This window comes from Dryobates pubescens, chromosome 35, assembly GCF_014839835.1.
Source record: "Dryobates pubescens isolate bDryPub1 chromosome 35, bDryPub1.pri, whole genome shotgun sequence".
In the NCBI taxonomy this organism is placed as follows: domain Eukaryota; kingdom Metazoa; phylum Chordata; class Aves; order Piciformes; family Picidae; genus Dryobates; species Dryobates pubescens.
Window position 1 is genome coordinate 8,108,625 of NC_071646.1, and position 23,797 is coordinate 8,132,421.

Consider the following 23,797-nt stretch of genomic DNA (forward strand, 5'->3'; position numbering starts at 1 on the left):
GTGTGAGCAGTGCTGCAGTGTGTGAGCAGTGCTGCAGTGTGTGAGCAGTGCTGCTGTGTGTGAGCAGTGCTGCAGTGTGTGAGCAGTGCTGCTGTGTGTGAGCAGTGCTGCTGTGTGTGAGCAGTGCTGCTGTGTGTGAGCAGTGCTGCTGTGTGTGAGCAGTGCTGCTGTGTGTGAGCAGTGCTGCAGTGTGTGAGCAGTGCTGCTGTGTGTGAGCAGTGCTGCTGTGTGTGTGAGCAGTGCTGCATGTGTGTGAGCAGTGCTGCAGTGTGTGAGCAGTGCTGCTGTGTGTGAGCAGTGCTGCAGTGTGTGAGCAGTGCTGCTGTGTGTGAGCAGTGCTGCTGTGTGTGAGCAGTGCTGCTGTGTGTGAGCAGTGCTGCAGTGTGTGAGCAGTGCTGCTGTGTGTGAGCAGTGCTGCTGTGTGTGAGCAGTGCTGCTGTGTGTGTGAGCAGTGCTGCAGTGTGTGAGCAGTGCTGCTGTGTGTGAGCAGTGCTGCTGTGTGTGAGCAGTGCTGCTGTGTGTGAGCAGTGCTGCTGTGTGTGAGCAGTGCTGCAGTGTGTGAGCAGTGCTGCAGTGTGTGAGCAGTGCTGCTGTGTGTGAGCAGTGCTGCTGTGTGTGAGCAGTGCTGCTGTGTGTGAGCAGTGCTGCTGTGTGTGAGCAGTGCTGCTGTGTGTGAGCAGTGCTGCATGTGTGTGAGCAGTGCTGCAGTGTGTGAGCAGTGCTGCTGTGTGTGAGCAGTGCTGCTGTGTGTGAGCAGTGCTGCAGTGTGTGAGCAGTGCTGCTGTGTGTGAGCAGTGCTGCAGTGTGTGTGAGCAGTGCTGCAGTGTGTGAGCAGTGCTGCTGTGTGTGAGCAGTGCTGCTGTGTGTGAGCAGTGCTGCAGTGTGTGAGCAGTGCTGCTGTGTGTGAGCAGTGCTGCTGTGTGTGAGCAGTGCTGCAGTGTGTGAGCAGTGCTGCAGTGTGTGAGCAGTGCTGCAGTGTGTGAGCAGTGCTGCAGTGTGTGAGCAGTGCTGCTGTGTGTGAGCAGTGCTGCTGTGTGTGAGCAGTGCTGCAGTGTGTGAGCAGTGCTGCTGTGTGTGAGCAGTGCTGCTGTGTGTGAGCAGTGCTGCTGTGTGTGAGCAGTGCTGCAGTGTGTGAGCAGTGCTGCTGTGTGTGAGCAGTGCTGCAGTGTGTGAGCAGTGCTGCTGTGTGTGAGCAGTGCTGCTGTGTGTGAGCAGTGCTGCAGTGTGTGAGCAGTGCTGCTGTGTGTGAGCAGTGCTGCTGTGTGTGAGCAGTGCTGCAGTGTGTGAGCAGTGCTGCAGTGTGTGAGCAGTGCTGCTGTGTGTGAGCAGTGCTGCTGTGTGTGAGCAGTGCTGCTAGTGTGTGAGCAGTGCTGCAGTGTGTGAGCAGTGCTGCAGTGTGTGAGCAGTGCTGCATGTGTGTGAGCAGTGCTGCAGTGTGTGAGCAGTGCTGCAGTGTGTGAGCAGTGCTGCTGTGTGTGAGCAGTGCTGCTGTGTGTGTGAGCAGTGCTGCTGTGTGTGAGCAGTGCTGCTGTGTGTGAGCAGTGCTGCAGTGTGTGAGCAGTGCTGCTGTGTGTGAGCAGTGCTGCTGTGTGTGAGCAGTGCTGCTGTGTGTGAGCAGTGCTGCAGTGTGTGAGCAGTGCTGCAGTGTGTGTGAGCAGTGCTGCTGTGTGTGAGCAGTGCTGCTGTGTGTGAGCAGTGCTGCTGTGTGTGTGAGCAGTGCTGCAGTGTGTGAGCAGTGCTGCTGTGTGTGAGCAGTGCTGCTGTGTGTGAGCAGTGCTGCTAGTGTGTGAGCAGTGCTGCTGTGTGTGAGCAGTGCTGCTGTGTGTGAGCAGTGCTGCAGTGTGTGAGCAGTGCTGCTGTGTGTGAGCAGTGCTGCTGTGTGTGAGCAGTGCTGCAGTGTGTGAGCAGTGCTGCTGTGTGTGAGCAGTGCTGCTGTGTGTGTGAGCAGTGCTGCAGTGTGTGTGAGCAGTGCTGCTGTGTGTGAGCAGTGCTGCAGTGTGTGAGCAGTGCTGCTTGTGTGAGCAGTGCTGCTGTGTGTGAGCAGTGCTGCTGTGTGTGAGCAGTGCTGCTGTGTGTGAGCAGTGCTGCAGTGTGTGAGCAGTGCTGCATGTGTGAGCAGTGCTGCTGTGTGTGAGCAGTGCTGCTGTGTGTGAGCAGTGCTGCTGTGTGTGAGCAGTGCTGCAGTGTGTGAGCAGTGCTGCAGTGTGTGAGCAGTGCTGCTAGTGTGTGAGCAGTGCTGATGTGTGTGAGCAGTGCTGCTGTGTGTGAGCAGTGCTGCTGTGTGTGAGCAGTGCTGCTGTGTGTGAGCAGTGCTGCTGTGTGTGAGCAGTGCTGCAGTGTGTGAGCAGTGCTGCTGTGTGTGAGCAGTGCTGCTGTGTGTGAGCAGTGCTGCTGTGTGTGAGCAGTGCTGCAGTGTGTGAGCAGTGCTGCAGTGTGTGAGCAGTGCTGCTGTGTGTGTGAGCAGTGCTGCTGTGTGTGAGCAGTGCTGCTGTGTGTGAGCAGTGCTGCTGTGTGTGTGAGCAGTGCTGCTGTGTGTGAGCAGTGCTGCTAGTGTGTGAGCAGTGCTGCTGTGTGTGAGCAGTGCTGCTGTGTGTGAGCAGTGCTGCTAGTGTGTGAGCAGTGCTGCAGTGTGTGAGCAGTGCTGCTGTGTGTGAGCAGTGCTGCTGTGTGTGAGCAGTGCTGCAGTGTGTGAGCAGTGCTGCTGTGTGTGAGCAGTGCTGCAGTGTGTGAGCAGTGCTGCTGTGTGTGAGCAGTGCTGCATGTGTGTGAGCAGTGCTGCAGTGTGTGAGCAGTGCTGCTGTGTGTGAGCAGTGCTGCTGTGTGTGAGCAGTGCTGCAGTGTGTGAGCAGTGCTGCTAGTGTGTGAGCAGTGCTGCTGTGTGTGAGCAGTGCTGCTGTGTGTGAGCAGTGCTGCAGTGTGTGAGCAGTGCTGCAGTGTGTGAGCAGTGCTGCTGTGTGTGAGCAGTGCTGCTGTGTGTGAGCAGTGCTGCAGTGTGTGAGCAGTGCTGCTGTGTGTGAGCAGTGCTGCTGTGTGTGAGCAGTGCTGCAGTGTGTGAGCAGTGCTGCATGTGTGTGAGCAGTGCTGCTGTGTGTGAGCAGTGCTGCAGTGTGTGAGCAGTGCTGCTGTGTGTGAGCAGTGCTGCTGTGTGTGAGCAGTGCTGCTGTGTGTGAGCAGTGCTGCTGTGTGTGAGCAGTGCTGCTGTGTGTGAGCAGTGCTGCTGTGTGTGAGCAGTGCTGCAGTGTGTGAGCAGTGCTGCTGTGTGTGAGCAGTGCTGCAGTGTGTGAGCAGTGCTGCAGTGTGTGAGCAGTGCTGCTGTGTGTGAGCAGTGCTGCTGTGTGTGAGCAGTGCTGCAGTGTGTGAGCAGTGCTGCTGTGTGTGAGCAGTGCTGCAGTGTGTGAGCAGTGCTGCTGTGTGTGAGCAGTGCTGCAGTGTGTGAGCAGTGCTGCTGTGTGTGAGCAGTGCTGCTGTGTGTGAGCAGTGCTGCTGTGTGTGAGCAGTGCTGCATGTGTGTGAGCAGTGCTGCTGTGTGTGAGCAGTGCTGCTGTGTGTGAGCAGTGCTGCTGTGTGTGAGCAGTGCTGCAGTGTGTGAGCAGTGCTGCAGTGTGTGAGCAGTGCTGCAGTGTGTGAGCAGTGCTGCTGTGTGTGAGCAGTGCTGCTGTGTGTGAGCAGTGCTGCTGTGTGTGAGCAGTGCTGCAGTGTGTGAGCAGTGCTGCTGTGTGTGAGCAGTGCTGCAGTGTGTGAGCAGTGCTGCTGTGTGTGAGCAGTGCTGTGTGTGTGAGCAGTGCTGCAGTGTGTGAGCAGTGCTGCTGTGTGTGAGCAGTGCTGCAGTGTGTGAGCAGTGCTGCTGTGTGTGAGCAGTGCTGCAGTGTGTGAGCAGTGCTGCTGTGTGTGTGAGCAGTGCTGGTGTGTGTGAGCAGTGCTGCAGTGTGTGAGCAGTGCTGCAGTGTGTGAGCAGTGTTGCTGTGTGTGAGCAGTGCTGCTGTGTGTGAGCAGTGCTGCAGTGTGTGAGCAGTGCTGCAGTGTGTGAGCAGTGCTGCAGTGTGTGAGCAGTGAGCAGTGTGTGGTTGTGGCAGCGCCCTCACCTCTCTGCAGTTCTGTCTGCAGCCTCTTCTCTCACTCCCCTGGGGAGGGCTAAATTGCTGCTTCCTGCTCCCTGACACTGCTGCAGGGGCCGTGGCTGTGTGGCCTCCGTCAGTGCTGCCTGTGCCCTCCTCAAGAGCGCTCAGCATCCTTCCTGCAGGCCCTGGTGCTGCACCTGCTGGAGCCCCAGCAGCAGGGATCTCCCCTGCATACTCACAGGAGCTCTGAGGTGCTGCTGCTGCTCTTGCCTCCTCTGCACCCTCTCTCCCCAGGAGGGTAGCTGAGGCTCCTTCCCTGGAGATGTTCAAGGTGAGGCTCAGTGAGGCCCTGGGCAGCCTGATCCAGCTGGGGCTGTCCCTGCTGCCTGCAGGGAGGTCAGACTGCATGAGCTTTGGAGGCCCCTTCTGGCCTGGCCCATTCTCTGACTCCATGATTCTACCCTGCTGGCACGGGCAGACAGTTCCCACTGGTGCCAGGCAAGCAGGAGGGAAGTGTGGAAGTGCCTCTGCTTCCAGCCCTGAGTCCAGAGTGCCACACTGGACGGAGCCAGCAAGTTCTAACGCAGCCAGAGGAGGAGGCAGTGCCTGTGGAGCTGTTTTGTGCAGTGCAAGGAAATGGGGACCAGAACCTCAGGGTGGTTGCCCATAGCGAGTGCCCTCCCTGAGCTGGGCAAGAGGAAGGCTGAGTTTCTGGTGGCACTTTGCTGCAGAGCAGGGAGGAGGCAGAGGGGTTTGTTACTCACAGGACTCGGAGGCTGGGCAGCTGCTGGCACATCCCCCTGGGGAGCAAGTGGATTCCTGCCCGGGTCAGGGTCCTGGAGGAGGGGAGGAGAGAGAAGAGATGGTGTCAGTGGGAGCCAGGGCACCTCCTGTGACCTGCAAACCCAGCTGCTGTCCCAGACAGTGGCAGGAGAGGCAAGATCAAGAGGATGATGAAATCCCTGGAGGGAAACAGAAGCTGGCTCTGAGCTGGGCCCTGCTGCTGAGGCTGCCGAAGGGAAGGAGCCCCTGGGAAGTCCTGGGGTGCTGAGCTCCCTGCTGGCCACACTGAGGGCAGCTGGCATGGCTGCCATGGCACTCTCTGCTACCCCAGTGCCCCACTGCCCATACTGCTGACGCCCCTGCAGCCACAGCTGGCTCAGAAGCCCTGCTTGGAGGCTGGGTGGTGGCTCCCTGAGTCCCCCAGGTCACACTCCTGGGCTGGAGCTGTGCTACTGCTTTGGGCTCAGTGTGTGGAGCAGGGCTCTGGAGGAGAGCCAGGGGGAGCCAGCCACAGCATGTCCTCCAGGCTCCTGCTCTCCTGGGTCTGGAGCAGAGCAGCTCCAGGAGTCCCTGGGCTGGGTGGCAGGCGCAGGGCAAACACTGCAGGTGTTTCCTGTGCTTCACTCCTGGTGCTGGTCCCAGGATGGGCAGAGACAATGAGTCTCAGCAGACCATGTTGAAGCACCATGGCCAAAGGCTCAGCCCTTCACAGAGACAGAAGGGAAGGAAGAAAGGAACATCTCAGAAAAGATTGGAGCACACTCAACAGCACTGGGAAAGCAACTCAGGAGAGAAGAGCTGCTCCTGGGAGCCACAGGGGTGGAAGGGAGCAGAAAGGTGAGAGAGAAGGAAGGGACAGAGCTGAGGACAGCCAGCTGCAGAGCACTGCAAAAGTTAACCTTGCTGAACAGCCTGGGGCAGCTTGAAGGAGGAAGAGCACAAACAGGAGGACAAAAGGGAGAGGGCTGCCACTCACAGAACCTCCAGGCTGGTGGTGCCTTTCAGGTCTGGGAATTCCCTGATGTCAGTGGCACCATTCAGCGACCTGCCGAGAAAAGAGGGGAGGTGAGGGGGACCCAGGGGCAAGGTCAGCTGCCCAGGGTCCCAAACCCATCAGCCACGGGGTTGAATCTGCTTGCTCCCCACCCAGATGAGGTGAGCAGAGGCTCAGATCCAAAGGTGCCCCTGACATCAGCATGCCACTGCTGGCAGGGCCACGGAGCAGATGGGTGCCACGAGCCGGAGCTGGGCATCGCTGTGCAGCGAGGCTTGGCAGGCTCAGACCCTCCCCCAGCCACTGACATTCTTGGCACAATCTCTACCCAAATGAAACAAAAACCTCCAAACAATTACCACGGGGAATGCAGGCAGGAGATCCCACCCAGGGCTGTGCCTTTGGAGCTAAAGAATGGCAAGGATTGATTTGGTCTGCCCCAGTGCGTCCCTGCGGCGAGCGGCTGGGCGAGGCTCACAGACACAGCTTTCGAGGCTCCTCTGCCTCGCTGCCCGATGCTGTGCCCCCACAGGGAAGCCACCCAGGCCAGGCTGGCCAACGTGGAGCAGCTGTTCTGGTCCAGCTGATGCCCACCAGGTGGTGGTGGCCCTGGAGGAGGCTTAGGGCTTTTCCTGTGAAGGAAGCGGTGCCACCACCAGAGCTGTGGGGTTGGTGTCTGTGCCACCTGCTCCTCTGCTTCCCTCCCTCCTGGGGGAGGGCAGATCCTTCAGTGGCCTTGTGTTTGCACAACTACAGGGTGTGTTTGCACAGCTACAGGGTGTGTTTGCACAACTGCAGGGTGTGTTTGCACAACTACAGGGTGTGCTTGGACAGCAGGCAGTGCAGGGCTTGCTTGGCCATCATGCAGCAAGCACAGCGGCACAGGGAGAGTTGCCTTTGCTGGTGCCCATGCAGCTGTGCAGACCCCAGAGGCTCCAGTGCCTGCCAGCCATGTGGGCATGAGGGAGGAGTGGCTGCCTCCAAAGCTCCTTGTTCAGCACAAAGCCTCTGCAGTGTCTGCTCCTTGGCTCACTGGCTGGGTGAGTGGCACCATGGCCTTCTGTTGGCACAAAGGCTCTAGAGAAGAGAAGAGGAGGCCACTGAGGTGTCCAGCTCATGGGGCTTGGGGTTGGCCTCTCCAAGGGTCTGCTTGGTGAACTTACAGAGTGTGGAGCTTTGGCAGGTACTGGAAGGCAGACTGCCCAACAAACTGGATGGGGTTGTCATAAAAATGGCTGCAAAGGAAAGGAGCAGTGGGTCAGATCCTGCTGCACAGGAGAAAGAGGTTGCTACTGCAGGAGCTGCTCTGTGTGCTCTGCAGGAGGTGCTGACCACCCTGCCAGGAGCTCTTGTCCTCAGGGTAACCCCAGATCCCCTCACTAGCCTGTTTTGGGTGGACATTGGCACAAAGGAGTTCTCCTGCTGCTCTGAGAGGGCCCTTTAGGGTCCTGCTAGGAAGATGCAAAGCTCTCCCTCAGCCCTCCTGTAGTGCTGTAACCCTGCTGGGAGACACTGCAGAGCAGCAGGAACTTCCCTGCTTATCACAGTCAGTGGAGAGAAGTGAACTGCTCCAGGATCCATGGGGCTTCAGGAGCTGAATCACCTCCTCCCTCACAGACTGTGACAGGCTTCAGATGGGCAGACCCCACAGGAGCTTGGCTTTGGAAACTTCAGGCTTGGAGCCTCCACAACTTTTCTGGGCAGCCTTTTCCAGTGCCTCACCACCCCCCTGGGGAAGAATTTCTTCCTAATGTCTGATGTAAATCCATCTTCTCCCAGCTCAAAGCCATTGTTCCTCATCCTGGCACTCCCAGCCCTTGTCCAAAGTCCCTCCCCAGCTCTCCTGGAGCCCTTCAGGTACTGGAAGGTTGCTCTGAGGTCTCTCTGGAGCCTTCTCCTCTCCAGGTTGAACAGCCCCAACTCTCTCAGCCTGTCCCTGCAGGAGAGGTTCTCCAGACCTCTGATCATCTTTGTGGCCTCCTCTGGACCCTCTCCAGCAGCTCCAGGTCCCTCTTGTGCTGGAGGCAGCAGAAGTGGAGGCAGTGCTGCAGATGGGGTCTGAGCAGAGCAGAGCAGAGGGGCAGCCTGCTGGTCACACATCCTTTGGTGCAGCCCAGGTGGCTCTTTGGTCTGCCAGTGACCATTGCTGGCTCATGTCAAGAGCCTCATCAACCAGCACCCCTAAGTCCTTCTCTGCAGGGCTGCTCTCAATTCACTCATCACTCAGCCTGGATCTGTGCTTGGGAAGCTGCAGGACCTTGCCCTTGGCCTTGCTGAACCTCATGAAGCTGGCTTGGGCTCACCTCTGCGGCCTGCCCAGGTCCCTCTGGATGGATCCTTCCCTCCGGTGCATCAGCCACACCTCACAGCTTGGTGTCATCTCCTCAGGCATGCTGAGAGTGCCTCAGCCCCACTGCTCATGTCACTGACAAAGATGTTAAACAGCACTGGCCCAATCCTGACCCCTGAGGGCCTCCACTCCTATCTTCCACCTGTGTCTGGATCAGAGGGAACAGGAGCTGCCCCCAGGGTGTGCTCAGCCCCAGAACTTCATGTCCCTGGCTGTGGGGCAGCCACACAGGGACCCCAGCTCCCTGACACACAGCTCCTAGCAGCTCTTCTAAACACAGGCAGATGTCAGCCAGGGCTTGGAAAATCCTGTTAGGCACAGCAAGATGTCCATGCAGCCCACCCAGGTGTTGTTCCAGGGCTGTTATCAACCTGTACCACAGCAAAGTTCAGCTGGAGGGGAAGGAGAACCCATGGCAGAAGAGCTGAGCAGGGGCTGAGCTCAGCTCCTCTTGGCCCACGCACAGCAGTGTCAAACCCTGGGCACGCCTGCAGCTGCCAGGGATCCCAAGCTAAGAGAGCAGGAAATGCCCCTGATGGGGCTGGGAGGGTGGAGGAAAGTGCTGGATGTTCTTACATTGTCTGCAGGAGAGGGTTCCCAGCAAAGGCCTTCTCTGGGATCGCTTTGATGTTGTTGTTATGAAAACCGCTGTGGGGAGAAGCAGAGACCTGGGAATTAATGGAGGGGAAAGGAGACTGCTTCCTCCCCCAGCACTGCGAGGCAGAGAGCCTTCCAAACAGAAATCACACAGGAGCTGCAGGCTCTGCTCCAGCTGCAGTAACATCCCCCAAGTGAACAAGGTGTGTCCCTTGGCAGGACAAAGCCCTCACTCTGCTCTATTTACTCTGTGCCTGGCTGGGAGCTCCCTGTCCCTGCGCTCAGCCCAGCAGAAGGGCTTCAGGTTTAACACTCTGCAGCTCAGCAAGCAGCAGGAACCAAAACCAATCCTGTCATAGCCTCTGGGAATCACAGCTCTTATGGATGGTCTCCCCTACAGCCCCACACAGCTGGGGTCTCCCCTACAGCCCCACACAGCTGGGGTCTCCCCTACAGCCCCACACAGCTGGGGTCTCCCCTACAGCCCCACACAGCTGGGGTCTTCCCTACAGCCCCACACAGCTGGGCTCTCCCCTACAGCCCCACACAGCTGGGCTCTCCCCTACAGCCCCACACAGCTGGGGTCTCCCCTACAGCCTCACACAGCTGGGGTCTCCCCTACAGCCCCACACAGCTGGGGTCTCCCCTACAGCCCCACACAGCTGGGGTCTCCCCTACAGCCCCACACAGCTGGGGTCTCCCCTACAGCCCCACACAGCTGGGGTCTTCCCTACAGCCCCACACAGCTGGGCTCTCCCCTACAGCCCCACACAGCTGGGCTCTCCCCTACAGCCCCACACAGCTGGGGTCTCCCCTACAGCCTCACACAGCTGGGGTCTCCCCTACAGCCCCACACAGCTGGGGTCTCCCCTACAGCCCCACACAGCTGGGGTCTCCCCTACAGCCCCACACAGCTGGGGTCTCCCCTACAGCCCCACACAGCTGGGGTCTTCCCTACAGCCCCACACAGCTGGGCTCTCCCCTACAGCCCCACACAGCTGGGCTCTCCCCTACAGCCTCACACAGCTGGGGTCTCCCCTACAGCCCCACACAGCTGGGGTCTTCCCTACAGCCCCACACAACTGGGCTCTCCCCTACAGCCCCACACAGCTGGGGTCTCCCCTACAGCCCCACACAGCTGGGCTCTCCCCTACAGCCCCACACAGCTGGGGTCTTCCCTACAGCCCCACACAACTGGGGTCTTCCCTACAGCCCCACACAGCTGGGGTCTTCCCTACAGCCCCACACAACTGGGGTCCCCATTACAGCCCCACACAGCTGGGGTCTTCCCTACAGCCCCACACAGCTGGGCTCTCCCCTACAGCCCCACACAGCTGGGCTCTCCCCTACAGCCCCACACAACTGGGGTCCCCATTACAGCCCCACACAGCTGGGGTCTTCCCTACAGCCCCACACAACTGGGGTCCCCATTACAGCCCCACACAGCTGGGCTCTCCCCTACAGCCCCACACAACTGGGGTCCCCATTACAGCCTCACAGAGCTGGGGCCTCCCTTACAGCCTCACACATCTGGGGTCCCCATTACAGCCCCACAGACTGGGGTCCCCCCTACAGCCCCACAGCTGTTACCCAGAGTGCAGCCCACCAGGAGCCCCTGGCCCGTGGGGCTCTCTCTGGGTGTTTGTGGCTGTGGCTCTTTCAGTTCAGCTTGAGGAAAATGCCTTCAGCAATCTCTGTGGCCGCAGCCTGAGCTCCTTGGACAGGACCAGGAGCAGGCTGTGGGTGATGCTCAGCTGGTTCAGGGCCCAGCAGGCTGCCTGAGCTGGGTGGCTGTGGGAAAAGTGCCTCTGATTTAGTGAGGAGCATTTCAAAAGCCATCTCAAGGTGGAGCAAGGACTTTATGCTCAGTGTGAGCAGAGGATGTGAAGACTTCTGGGCTGGGCAGAGCAATGCCCTGAGAATCCTTCCAGCACAAGAACAAAAACACTTTCAGGTTTCTACTCCAAGCCTCCCAGAAGCACCAAAGCTTCTGTCCCATCCCAGCCTGGCACAAGTGGGGCACAGCCCACAGGACCTGTGGGTCCACATCAGCTCAACTGAACCCCACCCTGAACCCCACCCTGGGCATTCTCTCTTCGTGGGGCTCAGTGAGAGAGTTTCCCATGGTTGCTGTCTTCCAGGCTGAGTGGTCAGAGGAGGGAGCCCCAGACACTGCCATGGTCAGGAGCTCGTTACAGGTTTGTCCTGAGGGAGCTCACAGGTCACAGATGTCAGGGGTTGGAAGGGACCCAAAGAGATCTTCCAGTCCAAGCCCCCTGCCAGGGCAGGAGCATACAATCCAGCTCAGGTCACAGAGGAACACATCCAGATGGGGCTTGAAAGTCTCCAGAGAAGGAGACTCCACAACCTCCCTGGGCAGCCTGCTCCAGGGCTCAGGGAGCCTCACAGTGCAGAAGTTCCTCCTCGTGTGGAGGTGGAAGCTCCTGTGCAGGCCAAACAGCTTCTGCATGTCAGGGGAGGTGGCACAAGCCTGCAGCAGCCATGGCCTCACAGCAGCTCAGAGAACACCATGGCTGTGGCCCCAGCTGGGCAGTGGACATGAGAAGAAGCTGGAGAGCAGATGGACTTTGAGTCCTTCCTATGCTGCAGGAGAATGAAGAGCTGCAGGAGCAGCCTGCTCCAAGCCAGCTGCGGCATGTGCCCTCCGCCAGTGATGGGGCAGGGGCTGGGGAGGGGATCAGAGCACAAATGGCTCTCAGGGGCTGGCAGAGAGGGCTGGGCAAGGCAGAGCAGAGGCTGGCAGCAGTGCTCTCCCCAGGGCAGAGCTGTGCTGCCCACTCTGCACGGGGAATGCTTTTGGAAAGGAGGGAAGAGAGAAGCTCACAGCTCCTGCAGCCGGCCCAGCGTCCTGATGGCCCCGGGGAATTCCAGCAGCTCGTTGTAGTTCAGGTCCCTGAAAGACAGAGGGGGGAAAACCATTCATTAACTCTCTGCAGGAACTCCCCCCTGGATCTGTGCATGGAAACTGGGCTCTGAAGCATGGCAGAGAGGTTTTTCCTACCCTGCTGCTCCAGCCAGTGCCTGCAGCCAGATCTCACAGGTTCCTGCAGCTGGGACCTTCCCTGCTAGCAGCACCGAGGGGCAGCCAGGCTCTGGACCTTGCTGCTGCCTCACATCCCCAGACCCTGTTCCCCTCTCCCAGGAGCTCACCCCTGGGGCTCTGGCTGTGCCTTCCAGCCCAAAACGGGACTTGGACAAGAAACACAAAAGCAGCTCCAGCTGTGTGGGTCCCACCAAAGGGTTCCTCTGGGCCCCTTCTGCTGAGGTGCAGAGATCAGGAGGCCATTCCCTTGGTGCTTGCCCAGGGAATGCTCAGTGCCCCTGGGACATGCTGTGGCTGGGACCAGTGGGAAGAGCAGGCTGTGGGAAGGCCTAGGCCTGCTTCTGATGGTTGGGGTGAACCCCATGGTGGAAACTGTGAGCTGAATGTGGCAGCGATGTGCAAGGGGGGTTGAGATTGCTGAGTGTCAAGTTTAATGTGCAGTAAAACACAGCCTGCCAACCACAGTGCTGTTACCTGCCCTGAGCTGGCCACCAGAAGAAACACCTGAGCCTGCCTGAAGCCTCATGGGCTGCATTTGCTCCCCTCTGGGACAGGATTTGAGCTCTGAGGTGCTGCTGGCAGCTGGGGAGGAATAAGCAGCATGGCTGCAGGCAAAGCAGGAGGCTCCTGGAGTGCCTGGATGGTAACTTCCTAAGGCAAGAGAAGAACAGCCCCAGCTGAGGGGGGGGTGTGGGACCTGTTGGTCACAAATGCAAGGGAAGTCATCAGGGATGTCAGAGCTGAAGGCAGCCTGGGCTGCAGTGACCCTGGGCTAGTGCAGTTCACTGTCCTAAGGGGGATGAAGCCCAAGAGAAGCAGAGTTAGAACTCTTAATTTTAGGAAAGCAAACTTCCTGGGCTGCATCCAAAGCACTGTGGCCAGAGCTGGAGAGAGGGATCCTGCCCCTCTGCTCTGCTGAGACCTCACCTGCAGGGCTGGCTCCAGCTATGGAGCCCTCAACACAGGAAGGACCTGGAGCTGATGGAGAGGGTCCAGAGGAAGCCATGAAAATGCTCAGGGGGCTGGAGAACCTCTGCTGTGGGGACAGGCTGAGGGAGCTGGGGGTGCTCAACCTGGAGAAGAGAAGGCTGCAGGGAGACCTTAGAGCAGCTTCCAGGACCTCAAGAGGCTACAAGAAGGCTGCACAGGGACTGTTCCCAAAGGCCTGCAGGGACAGGACCAGGGGCAGTGGTTTGAAATGAAGCAGAGCAGATTGAGCTTGGATGTGAGGAACAAGTTCTGCAGCAGGAGGCTGCTGGAGCACTGCAGCAGGTTGCCCAGGGAGGGGGTTGGGGCCCATCCCTGGAGATATTCCAGGTGAGGCTGGACAGGGCTCTGGGCAGCCTGATCCAGTGGAGGATGTCCCTGCTGAGTGCAGGGGGTTGGACTGGGTGAGCTCTGGGGGTCCCTTCCAAGCCAAACCATTCTGTGATTCTGTGCCAGTCCTCTGAAGGTTCTGGTCCTGCTGCTGCCTGGAGGGGGCCCAGGGACACTGGGTGTGTGGCAGCCCTCTGGCATGCCCAAAGCTCTCCTTGGAGAGGCAGTTCCACTGAAATGGTCACATCTGCCCCTGGCCTGGCCAGCCCACAGAGCAAGACACTGAAGTCTGAAAGCTCTGTGACTGCTTCCTACCTGCATGAAACTCCCTGGGTTTTAAGTGGTAGATACTTGGAGCATGAGGGTAATTACTGGCTCCTGGAGATTACTGTATAATTACACTTAATGGCCCTCTAAGTAATTACTGTGTAACCTGGATTGTGGTTTACAGAACAGAAATAACTCTGCATTTACACAGCCATGAGCTGCTGCCCAATTACCCTGGAATCCTCATCCTCTGGGTCCAGGCATGGTAATTACTCTATGATCTTTCTTGGCCTCCTTTCTCCCCCTCAGTCTTCTCCTCTGCTGCTGTCCCAGCTCTGGAATTACTCCACAGCAAGGTCTTGGCTGCACCCTGGAGGTGTTTACAGAGCAAACCAGCTCCAGAATGCTCTTCCCTTGTGCCTTCCAGGACTCCAGGCCTGCACGGCTGTGTCCTGAGGATCCTCAGGGGCAGGAGACAAAACAGACAAGTACAGAACCAGAGACTCTCCTGCTTGGAAAAGAGCTTCAGATCCTTGAGTCCAGCCATGCCCAGCCCCTGCCTGTGCACAGCTCTCAGACCTTGGCCCCAGGCTCCTCATCCAGAGCTCCCTCAAACACCCCCAGGGCTGGGGACTCCAGCCCTGCCCTGGGCAGCCTGGGCCAGTGCTCCATGACCCTTCCGCTGAAGGAATCTTTCCTAATGTCCAACCTGAGCCTCCCCTGGGGCAGTCTGAGGCCATTCCTCTCCTCCTGTCCCTTACTGCCTGGGAGAAGAGCCCAGGTCCCACCTGGCTCAAGCTCCATTCAGGGAGCTGTGGGGAGCAGACAGAATTAAGCTGTCTTGGGTGGCTATTGTCTTGTGCAGCCATGGCAGGGTCCACATCAGGCCTTGGTGATGGATTCCCTCTGCAGCACAGGGGATGCAGGAGGCCCTGCTCTGGCAGGGTTTGTCCCCACACCAAGAGCTATTTGTTCTCCTCCAGAGGGGGCCTGGCTGCCCCCACTCCCTGCATGGATTTGAGCAAATAAATCCTGCTCCTTTGGGACCTATCTCTCAGGAGCTGGACAGAGGCTAACAGCTGCCAGTGCAGGCAGACATCAGAGAGGAGCACAGGGCTGGAGACAAGACCACAAGCTCTGCCCCCCCCATGTCCACCCTGCATGCAGAGGCACAGTCCCAGCAAAACTGAAGCTGCTGTGCACATCCCCAGGACACTGGAGGGAAAGGGGAGCAAAGTGTCCCCTCCTTATGCCCCCTCACATCTACTGAGAGCCCAGAGAGCCAACCAGAGAAGTGTGGCCAGCAGGGCAGGGAGGGGATTCTGCCCCTCTGCTCCACTCTGCTGAGACCACAGCTGCAGCTCTGGGGCCAGCTCTGGAGCCTCTGTGCCAGGAAGGCTCTGGAGGGGCTGGAAGGTGTCCAGAGCAGGGCCAGGAGGAGGAGCAGAGGGCTGGAGCTGCTCTGCTGTGAGCACAGCCTGAGAGAGTTGGGGTTGTGCAGGCTGGAGAGGAGAAGGCTCCCAGGAGACCTCATTGTGGCCTCCCAGGAGCTGCAGGGGGCTCCAGGAAAGCTGGGGAGGGACTTTGGAGGGGGTCAGGGAGGGACAGGACTGGGGGGGGATGGAGCAGAACTGGAAGTGGGGAGACTGAGACTGGCTGTGAGGAAGAAGTTGTTGGCCAGGAGGGTGGTGAGAGCCTGGCACAGGCTGCCCAGGGAGGTGGTGGAAGCCTCCTGCCTGGAGGTGTTTGCAGCCAGGCTGGAGGTGGCTGTGAGCAACCTGCTGTGGTGTGAGGTGTCCCTGCCCATGGCAGGGGCTTGGAGCTGGCTGAGCCTTGAGGTCCCTTCCAGCCCTGACAGTTGTGTGATTCTATGACCTCCTCAGGCACTCCCTCTCACACATCTGGCTCCAAGCAGGTCAATGATTTTTCTCCAGCCTTCTTGCTTGAGCCCCAAAAGGTCTTTTAAGAATAACCATTCCACCAGATGCCTGCTCCAGGGCCTCACTCTGCTCTGCACATGTGGCTTGGATCAGCTGCTTGGATGCTCCTGGCCAGTTTCAGTCACTGGGACCTGTTGGGTGTCCATCACTGGCAGGGCCTCACCCCACACAGGGGGCAGGACCTCTGCACTGCAGCTCGGGGAGGCACAGAGGTGGATCTCAGAGAGAACCTCTTTGAGTGGCAGAAGTGCAGGCAGGACACTGCTGGGCACTTGGAAAGCACCAGGCAGATCCCACCCCGCTCTGACTGGAGTCAGGGCAGTGGCAGCCCAGGGTGCCCGGCAGTGCCAAAGCTGCACCTGAGGTGCTCAGTGCCCTCAGGAGTCTCCCCCTGCAGCGACCTCCCAGGGTCACAGCAGCGCAGGGAGGTCACACAAGGTTGTGTGGTGCCAAGGGGTGTGCCCCAAGGAGCGGCACCGTGAGCCCTGGCAGGCACCAGAGCCGTGCCGCGGGGCAGGGCTGAGGGTCCCGCAGCCGCAGCCGGTGTGCCTCGGGCAGCTGCCGGGAGCAGCGCAGCCTCGGCCCCGGTGATTCACGCCCGGGCTCCGCAGCCAGCGCTGCTCCCGGCCCGGGGTGCTGCGATGTTTGCTCCCGTCTGTCACCAGACCTGCCTTTCCCTCCCAGCCCCTCTCTCTTCCAGGCTGCTCTTTCATCGGCAGATGAAGGTTTTGTTTGCAGCTCCCTGTGGCTGCAGGTTCCTACAGGACCGTTCCTCACACCTCTGCCAGCCCTGGCAGCCCCTCCTGCCTCCCTCCCCCATGCACAGAGGATTGTGTTCGGCAGCTGCCTCCGGCTGCCTCCGGCTACAGAAGTCACATCCGAGTGCTGGGCTGCTTGGGAAGTGGAAATGCAGCCAGGTGTGGCTGTGCTGTTCCAGCCTGGCTGCCAGCAGCCCCGGCCTGCTCAGGACAGACAATGTGCCCTCGCCGGGGGTGCTCCCCGGTGGCTGGAGAGCAAACGCCAAAGTGCTGCTCCTCAGCAGCTGCCCTGAGCAATGCCTGCAGCCGGCTGCTCCGGGTCCCTGTGCCACTCACACTGCCCTGACCTGCCCCCAGCGCTGCCCTGTGCCGAGCCCTGCTGCTTTTAGGGGGCTTCATCTAGGTGGAGAGGGCTGGAAGAAGCCACTCCTTGAGATGGTCCCCAGGTCATCTCTTGCCTGCAGTGGGGCAGCTCTGCCCAAAGTCCAGATGAAAGGGTAGCTTCCCTCTCCCTTCTTCCCTCTCCCTTCTTCCTTCTTCCCCCTCCCTTCTTCCTTCTTCCTTCTTCCTTCTTCCCTCTTCTTTCTTCCTTCTCCCTTCTCCCTTCTTCCTTCTCCCTCCCTTCTCCCTTTTCTCCCTTCTCCCCTCTCCCCTCTCCTTCCTTCTCTCTTCTCCTTCCTTCTCCCCTCTCCTTCCTTCTCCCCTCTCCTTCCTTCTCCCCTCTCCTTCCTTCTCTCTTCTTCCTTCCTTCTCAGAGCTTGGCTCAGCACCCAGAAAAAGCCTCTGACCTCCCCCTGGGGGAGGCTGTGGCTGTTGGTGGCAGTGCTGCAGTCTCTGCTGCTTCAGTGCCACTCAGCCCTGGGCCCTTTCAGAGTTGTCTGTGCTCAGCAGTGCTGCAGCCACCCCAGGCACTGCTCCAGCTGTGGGGACTTTGGCCCTCCCTGTGTGCCCAGTGGTGAGGCTCTGGAGCTTCTTTCCTGGCACTGGGGAAGGAGTTTGAGCTGAGTGAGTCTGGGAGGGTTTTGGGTTTTGACTTCAGCTGCAATTAAGTTTCCTCCTCTGAGGATGTCAGTGACCTGCACATCGTTTCCAAGCCCCTTCCAGGCCTGGGTGGATATAGAAGGTGGAGGTGACACAGAAAGCACCTCCCCAGTGACCTCCTTCTCACCTTGCTTTATCTGAGCTGCTTGAGCAGCTGGTCCCAAGTCCACACTCTTGACACTTTCCTCTTGCTTCCAGCTTTGGGATGCTGTAGGGAAAGCTGGCAACAGCCAAACCTGCTGCCAGGTGACACCACCTGCACTGCACTGCTGTGGAGCATGGGTTGGGGTGGCCATGGGGGTGGCCATGGGGCTGGCCAGGGACACCTCTTGGCCCAAGGAGCCTGAATCTCTCACTGGTGAGGTCCCAGCTGTGCCAGATACCCCTGGGGAGGCTGCCCCAAGGCTCTGCATGCCATGTGTGAGGGCTCCTGGCTGTGGGCTGCTGCCTTTCTAGGCACTGGAGAACAGACCCAATGCCAGCACTTCCTGGTGGAAGGACACCAACACCCCAAGGCCATGGCTGTGCCAAAACAGCAGGGAAAGCTCCTAAAGCAGATGGTGGGCATGGCATGAGGGGGGAGGAGGGGAAGCAAAATGCCCCAGCCAAGAGGTTCTGAATGATGTGCAAGAGAGATGGCTATGCAAAAGTCACTTTGCTTAGCTGGGCTCCAAGCTGCCAGCTGCAGGCATCGCTGTGGGACCCTGAAAGGAGCCTTCCCTGTTCTAAAGTGCAAACCCTCAGGGGTCACCCAGTCCCAGGCACCTTGAGCTGCCTGCCTGGCCCTTGCTGCTGTTTCCAGAGGGAGCCTATAGCTTCGTGTTTGGGAGATCTTAGCCAGCCCTGGTGTTTGCTTAGGAATGAAAGTGAAGCTGAACATCAAAGGCAGAGTTATTTTGGGTTTAAGTGCCAGGGTGATTTGAAGCTGACAACATGCAGCCTGGAACTATTAATGTCTTCAGTCAGGCCAAAAGGAGAGAAGGAGGGGAAGGAGTCTCAGGTCAATTTTCTGCCTGTTAGGGACCATTAGTGGTTCCACACAGGAAGCCAGAAGAATAAAATTATACAGTACTATAAATTCTTCCATAAGCCACAAAACACCACACATTTGCAGCTAATAAACCTGGAGGTGCAGTCAGATTAGAAGCTGGAGATGGGACATTGCTGACTGCTCCAGTCCCAGGGCAGCTGGAGAGGTTGCTGCAGTGTCCTGGGGAGACCTGGTGCTGGCTGTGACAAGGACTTCACCCCAGGCCTGAGCTGGCACTCACCAAGCTGCTAGGAAAGGTCACTGCTGCTGCTGCTGTGAGCTGTGCTGGTTGCTGTGGCCAAACCAAGCACTGGAAATGATTTAATTGGTGCCTGAGAGCCCAAGGGGGGCACAGTGACCATGGAGTTTGACTTCTTGCCCCAGAGCAGCCAGCCAGCTTGACCCAGAGGCCTTACACCAAGGTCATGGCTTGTGGCTGGGCTTGAGCTGGGCAGAGCTGCCTGATTAGCCTGGGAGATTGGACAGGAGCTGTGCCACTGGGTGCCCTCTTTCTGTGCCCTCTCTCCTGGTGTGTGCTGAGTGTGTGCCCTTCCCCTGGGGAAGGAGATGCAGCAAGTGGCTATGACAATTGAAAGGAGGGAGGGGGATGAGAAAGGACCTAGAGCAGGTCTGAGCCCAGCCAGCCTGGAGCCATGTGCCAGCCCCTCGATGGAGGCATGCAAGAGTGTGCAGGGGAGAGAAGTGACCTGGCATGGGACTCATCTGCCAGGGGCACTGCTTTCATTTGGGAAACCAACCACTCTCAATAATTTCTTCTCCATCTCCAGTCTCAGTCTCTCCTCTCCCAGCTCAAAGTCATTGTTCCTCATCCTGGCACTCCCAGCCCTTATCCAAAGTCCCTCCCCAGCTCTCCTGGAGCCCCAGGATGCTCTAGGTTCTTTCAGCCTGTCCCCATAGCAGAGGTTCTCCAGCCCTCTGATTATTTTGTGGCCTCCTATGGACCCTCTCCATCCTTCCTGTGTTGGGGGCCTTATATCTGGACCCAGCCCTGCAGGTGAGGTCTCCCCAGCACAGAGCAGAGGGGCAGGATCCTCTCTCCATCTCTGGCCACACTGCATTGGATGCAGCCCAGGCTGCCCTTGGCCTTCTGTGCTGCCAGTGCCCATTGCTGGCTCCTGTCCAGCTTCTCAGTCATCAGCAGCCCCCCAGGACCTTTTCCTCAGGGCTGCTTTCTATCACCTCCTCCCCCAGCCTGTATTGACAGGTGCAGGATCCTGCACTCGCTCTTGTTGGGCCTCTACCTTCCTTCCCACAGCTCAGGAACTCTCTGCTGCAGCCAAGCTTGCCTCAGCCCTGCAGGGCTTCCCCAGCAGGGAGGGGCTTCTGCCCCTCTGCTCTGCTCAGACCCCACATGCAGCACTGCATCCACTTCTGGTGCCCCCAGCACAGGAAGGACCTGGAACTGCTGGAGAGGGTCAGGAAGAAAGAGCTGGGGCTGCTCAGCCTGGAGAAGAGAAGGCTCCAGGGAGACCTTGGGACAACCTTCCAGTACCTGAAGGGAGCCCCAGGAAGGCTGAGGAGGGACTGTGCCCAAAGGCCTGCAGGGACAGGAGCAGGGGCAATGTAAACAGGAGAGTGATGGAACACTGCAGCAGGCTGCCCAGGGGGGGTGTGGAGTCTTCCTCTCTGAGGTATTCAAAATGCACCTGGATGTGTTCTGGGTGCCCTGCCCTGGGTGCCCTGCCCTGGCAGGGGGCTGGACTGGATGCTCTCCAGAGGTCCCTTCCAGCCCCTAACACTCTGATTCTCCAGGCTGAACACCCCCAGCTCCCTCAGCTGCTCCTCCCCAGCCCTCTTCTCCAGACCTTTCCCCAGCTTTGTTGCCCTTCCCTCCAGCCCTCAATGTCCTTCTTGGAGTGAGGAGCCCAAAACTGGTCCCAGGATTCGAGCTGCAGCCCTCCTAGTGCCCAGTCCAGGGCCATGATCCCTGCCCTGCTCCTGCTGGCCACATTCAGCCAGAGCTCAGAGCTCGGCTGGGCAGCACCCAGCTGGCTCAGGGCCTGGGCTGCATCCCTGAGGACACTTCTGTGACTCCAGGATTCTGCTCTTGGAGGAGAAGATGAAGCAAACTGGGACCAGCTGGCTCAAGACGACTGCAGGAGGGAAGTGTCTGGTGCCAGTGCCTCCAGCCAGTGCTCTGTGCTCATTGTCTCAGAGGTGGCTCTCTCTGGCTGCCACCTTCCCCGGAGCAGGCAATGGGCTGTGCAGCTCTGCCCTGGAGCAGAGCCAGGCTCTCAGGGGATCAGGACCCTGAGCTGGGGACACTTTCCCAGATATCCACCTGCCCCCTTCCCTTCTCCAGCCTCTGAATCTGAGCAGCCAAGGCTCTGCTGAAGCCCCCAGGCAGGGCAGGGTGGGAGCACAGAGCTGAGCTGCCTCTGATGAGCTGTGTGGGGACTCACAATGGCACAAAGCAGGGCTGGAGGAGCTCCAGGGTGCCGGGGAAGGAGCAGAGCAGCTCAGCACAGCAAACGGCATCCATGGAGGAGTCAAACCCAGCAGCTGCTTTGGGAGTTGCAAAGACTGGGGCTAGCTTCAGCTTCCAAACTGCCCACGGAGACAAATGCCCCTGGAGGAGCAGGGCAGCTCCTGGCAGGCAGCTTTCCAGGAGAGCAGCAAAGGCTGCCCGGCCCCCAGGGGTTAACCAAGCCTCCCACGAGCTGTGGTGGAGACATTTCCCATTTCCTTCTTCCTGCCTTCCTTGCCCGAGGTGCAGTTGATATTAATTCTCTTTTACTCCTGCCCTGGGAGCTGCAGCTCCGGGGAGCAGAGGCTGCAGCTCGTTTGCAGCTCGCTAATTACCCCGGGGAGGGGCTGGGGAAGCCTGCGGGGAGGACAGCTCCTGTGGGGCGAGGCCGGGCGGAGAGAAGCCCTGGAGCCAGAGGGGCTTGGACCCAGCGCTCCTGGGAGCCCTGCGGTGACTGATTGGAGCTGGGCTCAGAGCAGTCCCACAGGGCTCCAAGCGAGAGGAGAGCTTCACTGTCCAAGTGATTTATCTCCTCTGGCTGACTCTGGAGGAGTGGCAGGGATGGGGATGGGGAGGGAGAGGACAGGGAGCAGCAGGGTCAGGCCAGGTGGAGGCAAGGGCAGGGGCTGCAAGGCCTCCCTGAGCTGCTGCCCAGCAGGTCCGTGTGGGGGATGGGCTGGAGAGCCTGGGCAGGCAGAGCAGCTCTGCTCTGGGGACAGCACTGCTGCCCTGCCTGCAGCCTGCCGGCCTCAGCACTTTGGGCTGGCCCTGGGCAGCAGCCATTCATCTCCCATCCCTTCCCCTGCCCCCAGGAGCCATCCCAGGGGTTGGGAGGCAGCATGCTGCTGAGACTCCTCTCTACTCTCTGCCAGTGGCAGGGTCTGGCCTGGCTGCATCTGCCAGGACAGGGAGGAGCCCTGCCCCCTGCCCCCTTGCCCCCTGCCCCCTGCCCCCTTGCTCCCTGCCCCCTGCCCCCTGCCCCCTTGCTCCCTGCCCCCTGCTCCCTGCCCCCTGCGCCCTGCTCCCTGTCCCCTGCTCCCTGCTCCCTGCCCCCTGCCCCTTGCTCCCTGCCCCTTGCTCCCTGCCCCCTGCTCCCTGCCCCCTGCCCCCTGCTCCCTGCCCCCTGCCCCTTGCTTCCTGCCCCCTGCCCCCTTGCTCCCTGCCCCCTTGCTCCCTGCTCCCTGTTCACTCACCCTCACACACACACTCACTCTCTCTCACTCACTCACACTCACCCACTCACACACTCAGCCTCACACACCCCCACACTCACACACACCCCCTCTCTCACACACACTCACCCTCTCACCCTCTCTCACTCACCCTCACACACACACTCACACACACACTCACCCTCTCACACTCACACACACACTAACTCACCCTCACACCCTCACCCTCTCACCCTCACCCTCTCACCCTCACCCTCACCCTCTCACCCTCCCCCTCACCGCCCCCCCCATCCCTCCCCCTCTGTCTGTGTTTGGCTGCACCGTCTCAGGTCACCTGCTCCTCCCCCTGCACCCCGCAGCGAGCGGCGCCCTGGGGCTCGCCTGTGGGGAGGCACTTCCTGCACTCACAGAACCACGGAAGGGACCTCTGCAGATCACTGAGTAAATCCTCCTGCCAGGGCAGGGTCAGGCAGGGCAGGGTCAGGCAGGGCAGGGTCAGCCAGGGCAGGGTCACCCAGAGCAGGGTCAGCCAGGGCAGGGTCACCCAGAGCAGAGTCAGCCAGAGCAGGGTCAGCCAGGGCAGAGTCAGCCAGAGCAGGGTCAGCCAGGGCAGGGTCAGCCAGAGCAGGGTCAGCCAGAGCAGGGTCAGCCAGAGCAGGGTCAGCCAGGGCAGGGTCACCCAGGGCAGAGTCAGCCAGAGCAGGGTCAGCCAGGGCAGGGTCAGCCAGAGCAGGGTCAGCCAGAGCAGGGTCAGCCAGGGCAGAGTCAGCCAGAGCAGGGTCAGCCAGGGCAGGGTCACCCAGAGCAGGGTCAGGCAGGGCAGGGTCAGCCAGGGCAGAGTCACCCAGAGCAGGGTCACCCAGAGCAGGGTCACCCAGAGCAGGGTCAGCCAGGGCAGGGTCACCCAGAGCAGGGTCACCCAGGGCAGGGTCACCCAGAGCAGGGTCACCCAGGGCAGGGTCACCCAGAGCAGGGTCAGCCAGGGCAGGGTCACCCAGAGCAGGGTCAGCCAGGGCAGGGTCACCCAGGGCAGGGTCACCCAGAGCAGGGTCACCCAGGGCAGGGTCACCCAGAGCAGGGTCAGCCAGGGCAGGGTCACCCAGGGCAGGGTCAGCCAGAGCAGGGTCACCCAGGGCAGGGTCACCCAGGGCAGGGTCACCCAGAGCAGGGTCAGCCAGGGCAGGGTCAGCCAGAGCAGGGTCAGCCAGGGCAGGGTCAGCCAGGGCAGGGTCACCCAGAGCAGGGTCAGCCAGAGCAGGGTGAGCCAGGGCAGGGTCACCCAGAGCAGGGTCAGCCAGAGCAGGGTGAGCCAGGGCAGGGTGAGCCAGAGCAGGGTGAGCCAGGGCAGGGTGAGCCAGGGCAGGGTGAGCCAGAGCAGGGTCAGCCAGAGCAGGGTCAGCCAGGAACACCTCCAGGGGAGTTTTCAATGTCTCCAGAGGAGACTCCACCACCTCTCTGGGCAGCCTGCTCCAGGGCTCCCTCACCCTTCAATTACAGAAGGTCCTCCTCACGTTCAGATGAACTTCTGATGTTCAGTCTGTGCCCATTGCCCCTTGTCCTGTCCCTGGGCACCACTGAACCAAGCCTGGCCCCATCCTCCTGGCACCTGGAATTATTGATCAGCATTGATCAGATGCCCCTCAGGCTGCTCTCCCCCCGACTGCACAGCCTCAACTCTCTCAGCCTCTCCCCATCACAGAGCTGTTCCTCAGCGGCTTTGCAGCCCTTTGCTGCACCCTCTCCAGCAGTTCCCTGAGGTCCTCCTCGAGTCAGGGAGCCCAGGACCGGGCACAGTGCTGCAGATGTGGCCACACTCTTCTTGCACCCCAGGATGCCATTGGCCTCCCTGGCCACAAGGGCACCTTGGTGACCTTCCCCTCTAGCCTGACCCAGGGCAGCAAAGGGCTAAGTTCACCACTCTGAGGTCGAAGCGGTGCC

General features: G+C 59.9%; 1 protein-coding gene across 1 annotated transcript in view; it reads right to left on the bottom strand.

The window, feature by feature from the left end:
• LGR6 (leucine rich repeat containing G protein-coupled receptor 6) overlaps positions 1-23,797 on the bottom strand; it is a 223,372-nt gene that overhangs the window by 53,423 nt on the left and 146,152 nt on the right. Inside the window, exons 7-11 of the mRNA XM_054176315.1 lie at positions 11,628-11,696; positions 8,762-8,833; positions 6,999-7,070; positions 5,818-5,886; positions 4,823-4,894 (exon numbers count right to left, since the gene is read on the bottom strand). Of these exons, the coding sequence (XP_054032290.1) occupies positions 4,823-4,894; positions 5,818-5,886; positions 6,999-7,070; positions 8,762-8,833; positions 11,628-11,696 (354 nt within the window). The remainder of the gene's footprint in view (positions 1-4,822; positions 4,895-5,817; positions 5,887-6,998; positions 7,071-8,761; positions 8,834-11,627; positions 11,697-23,797) is intronic.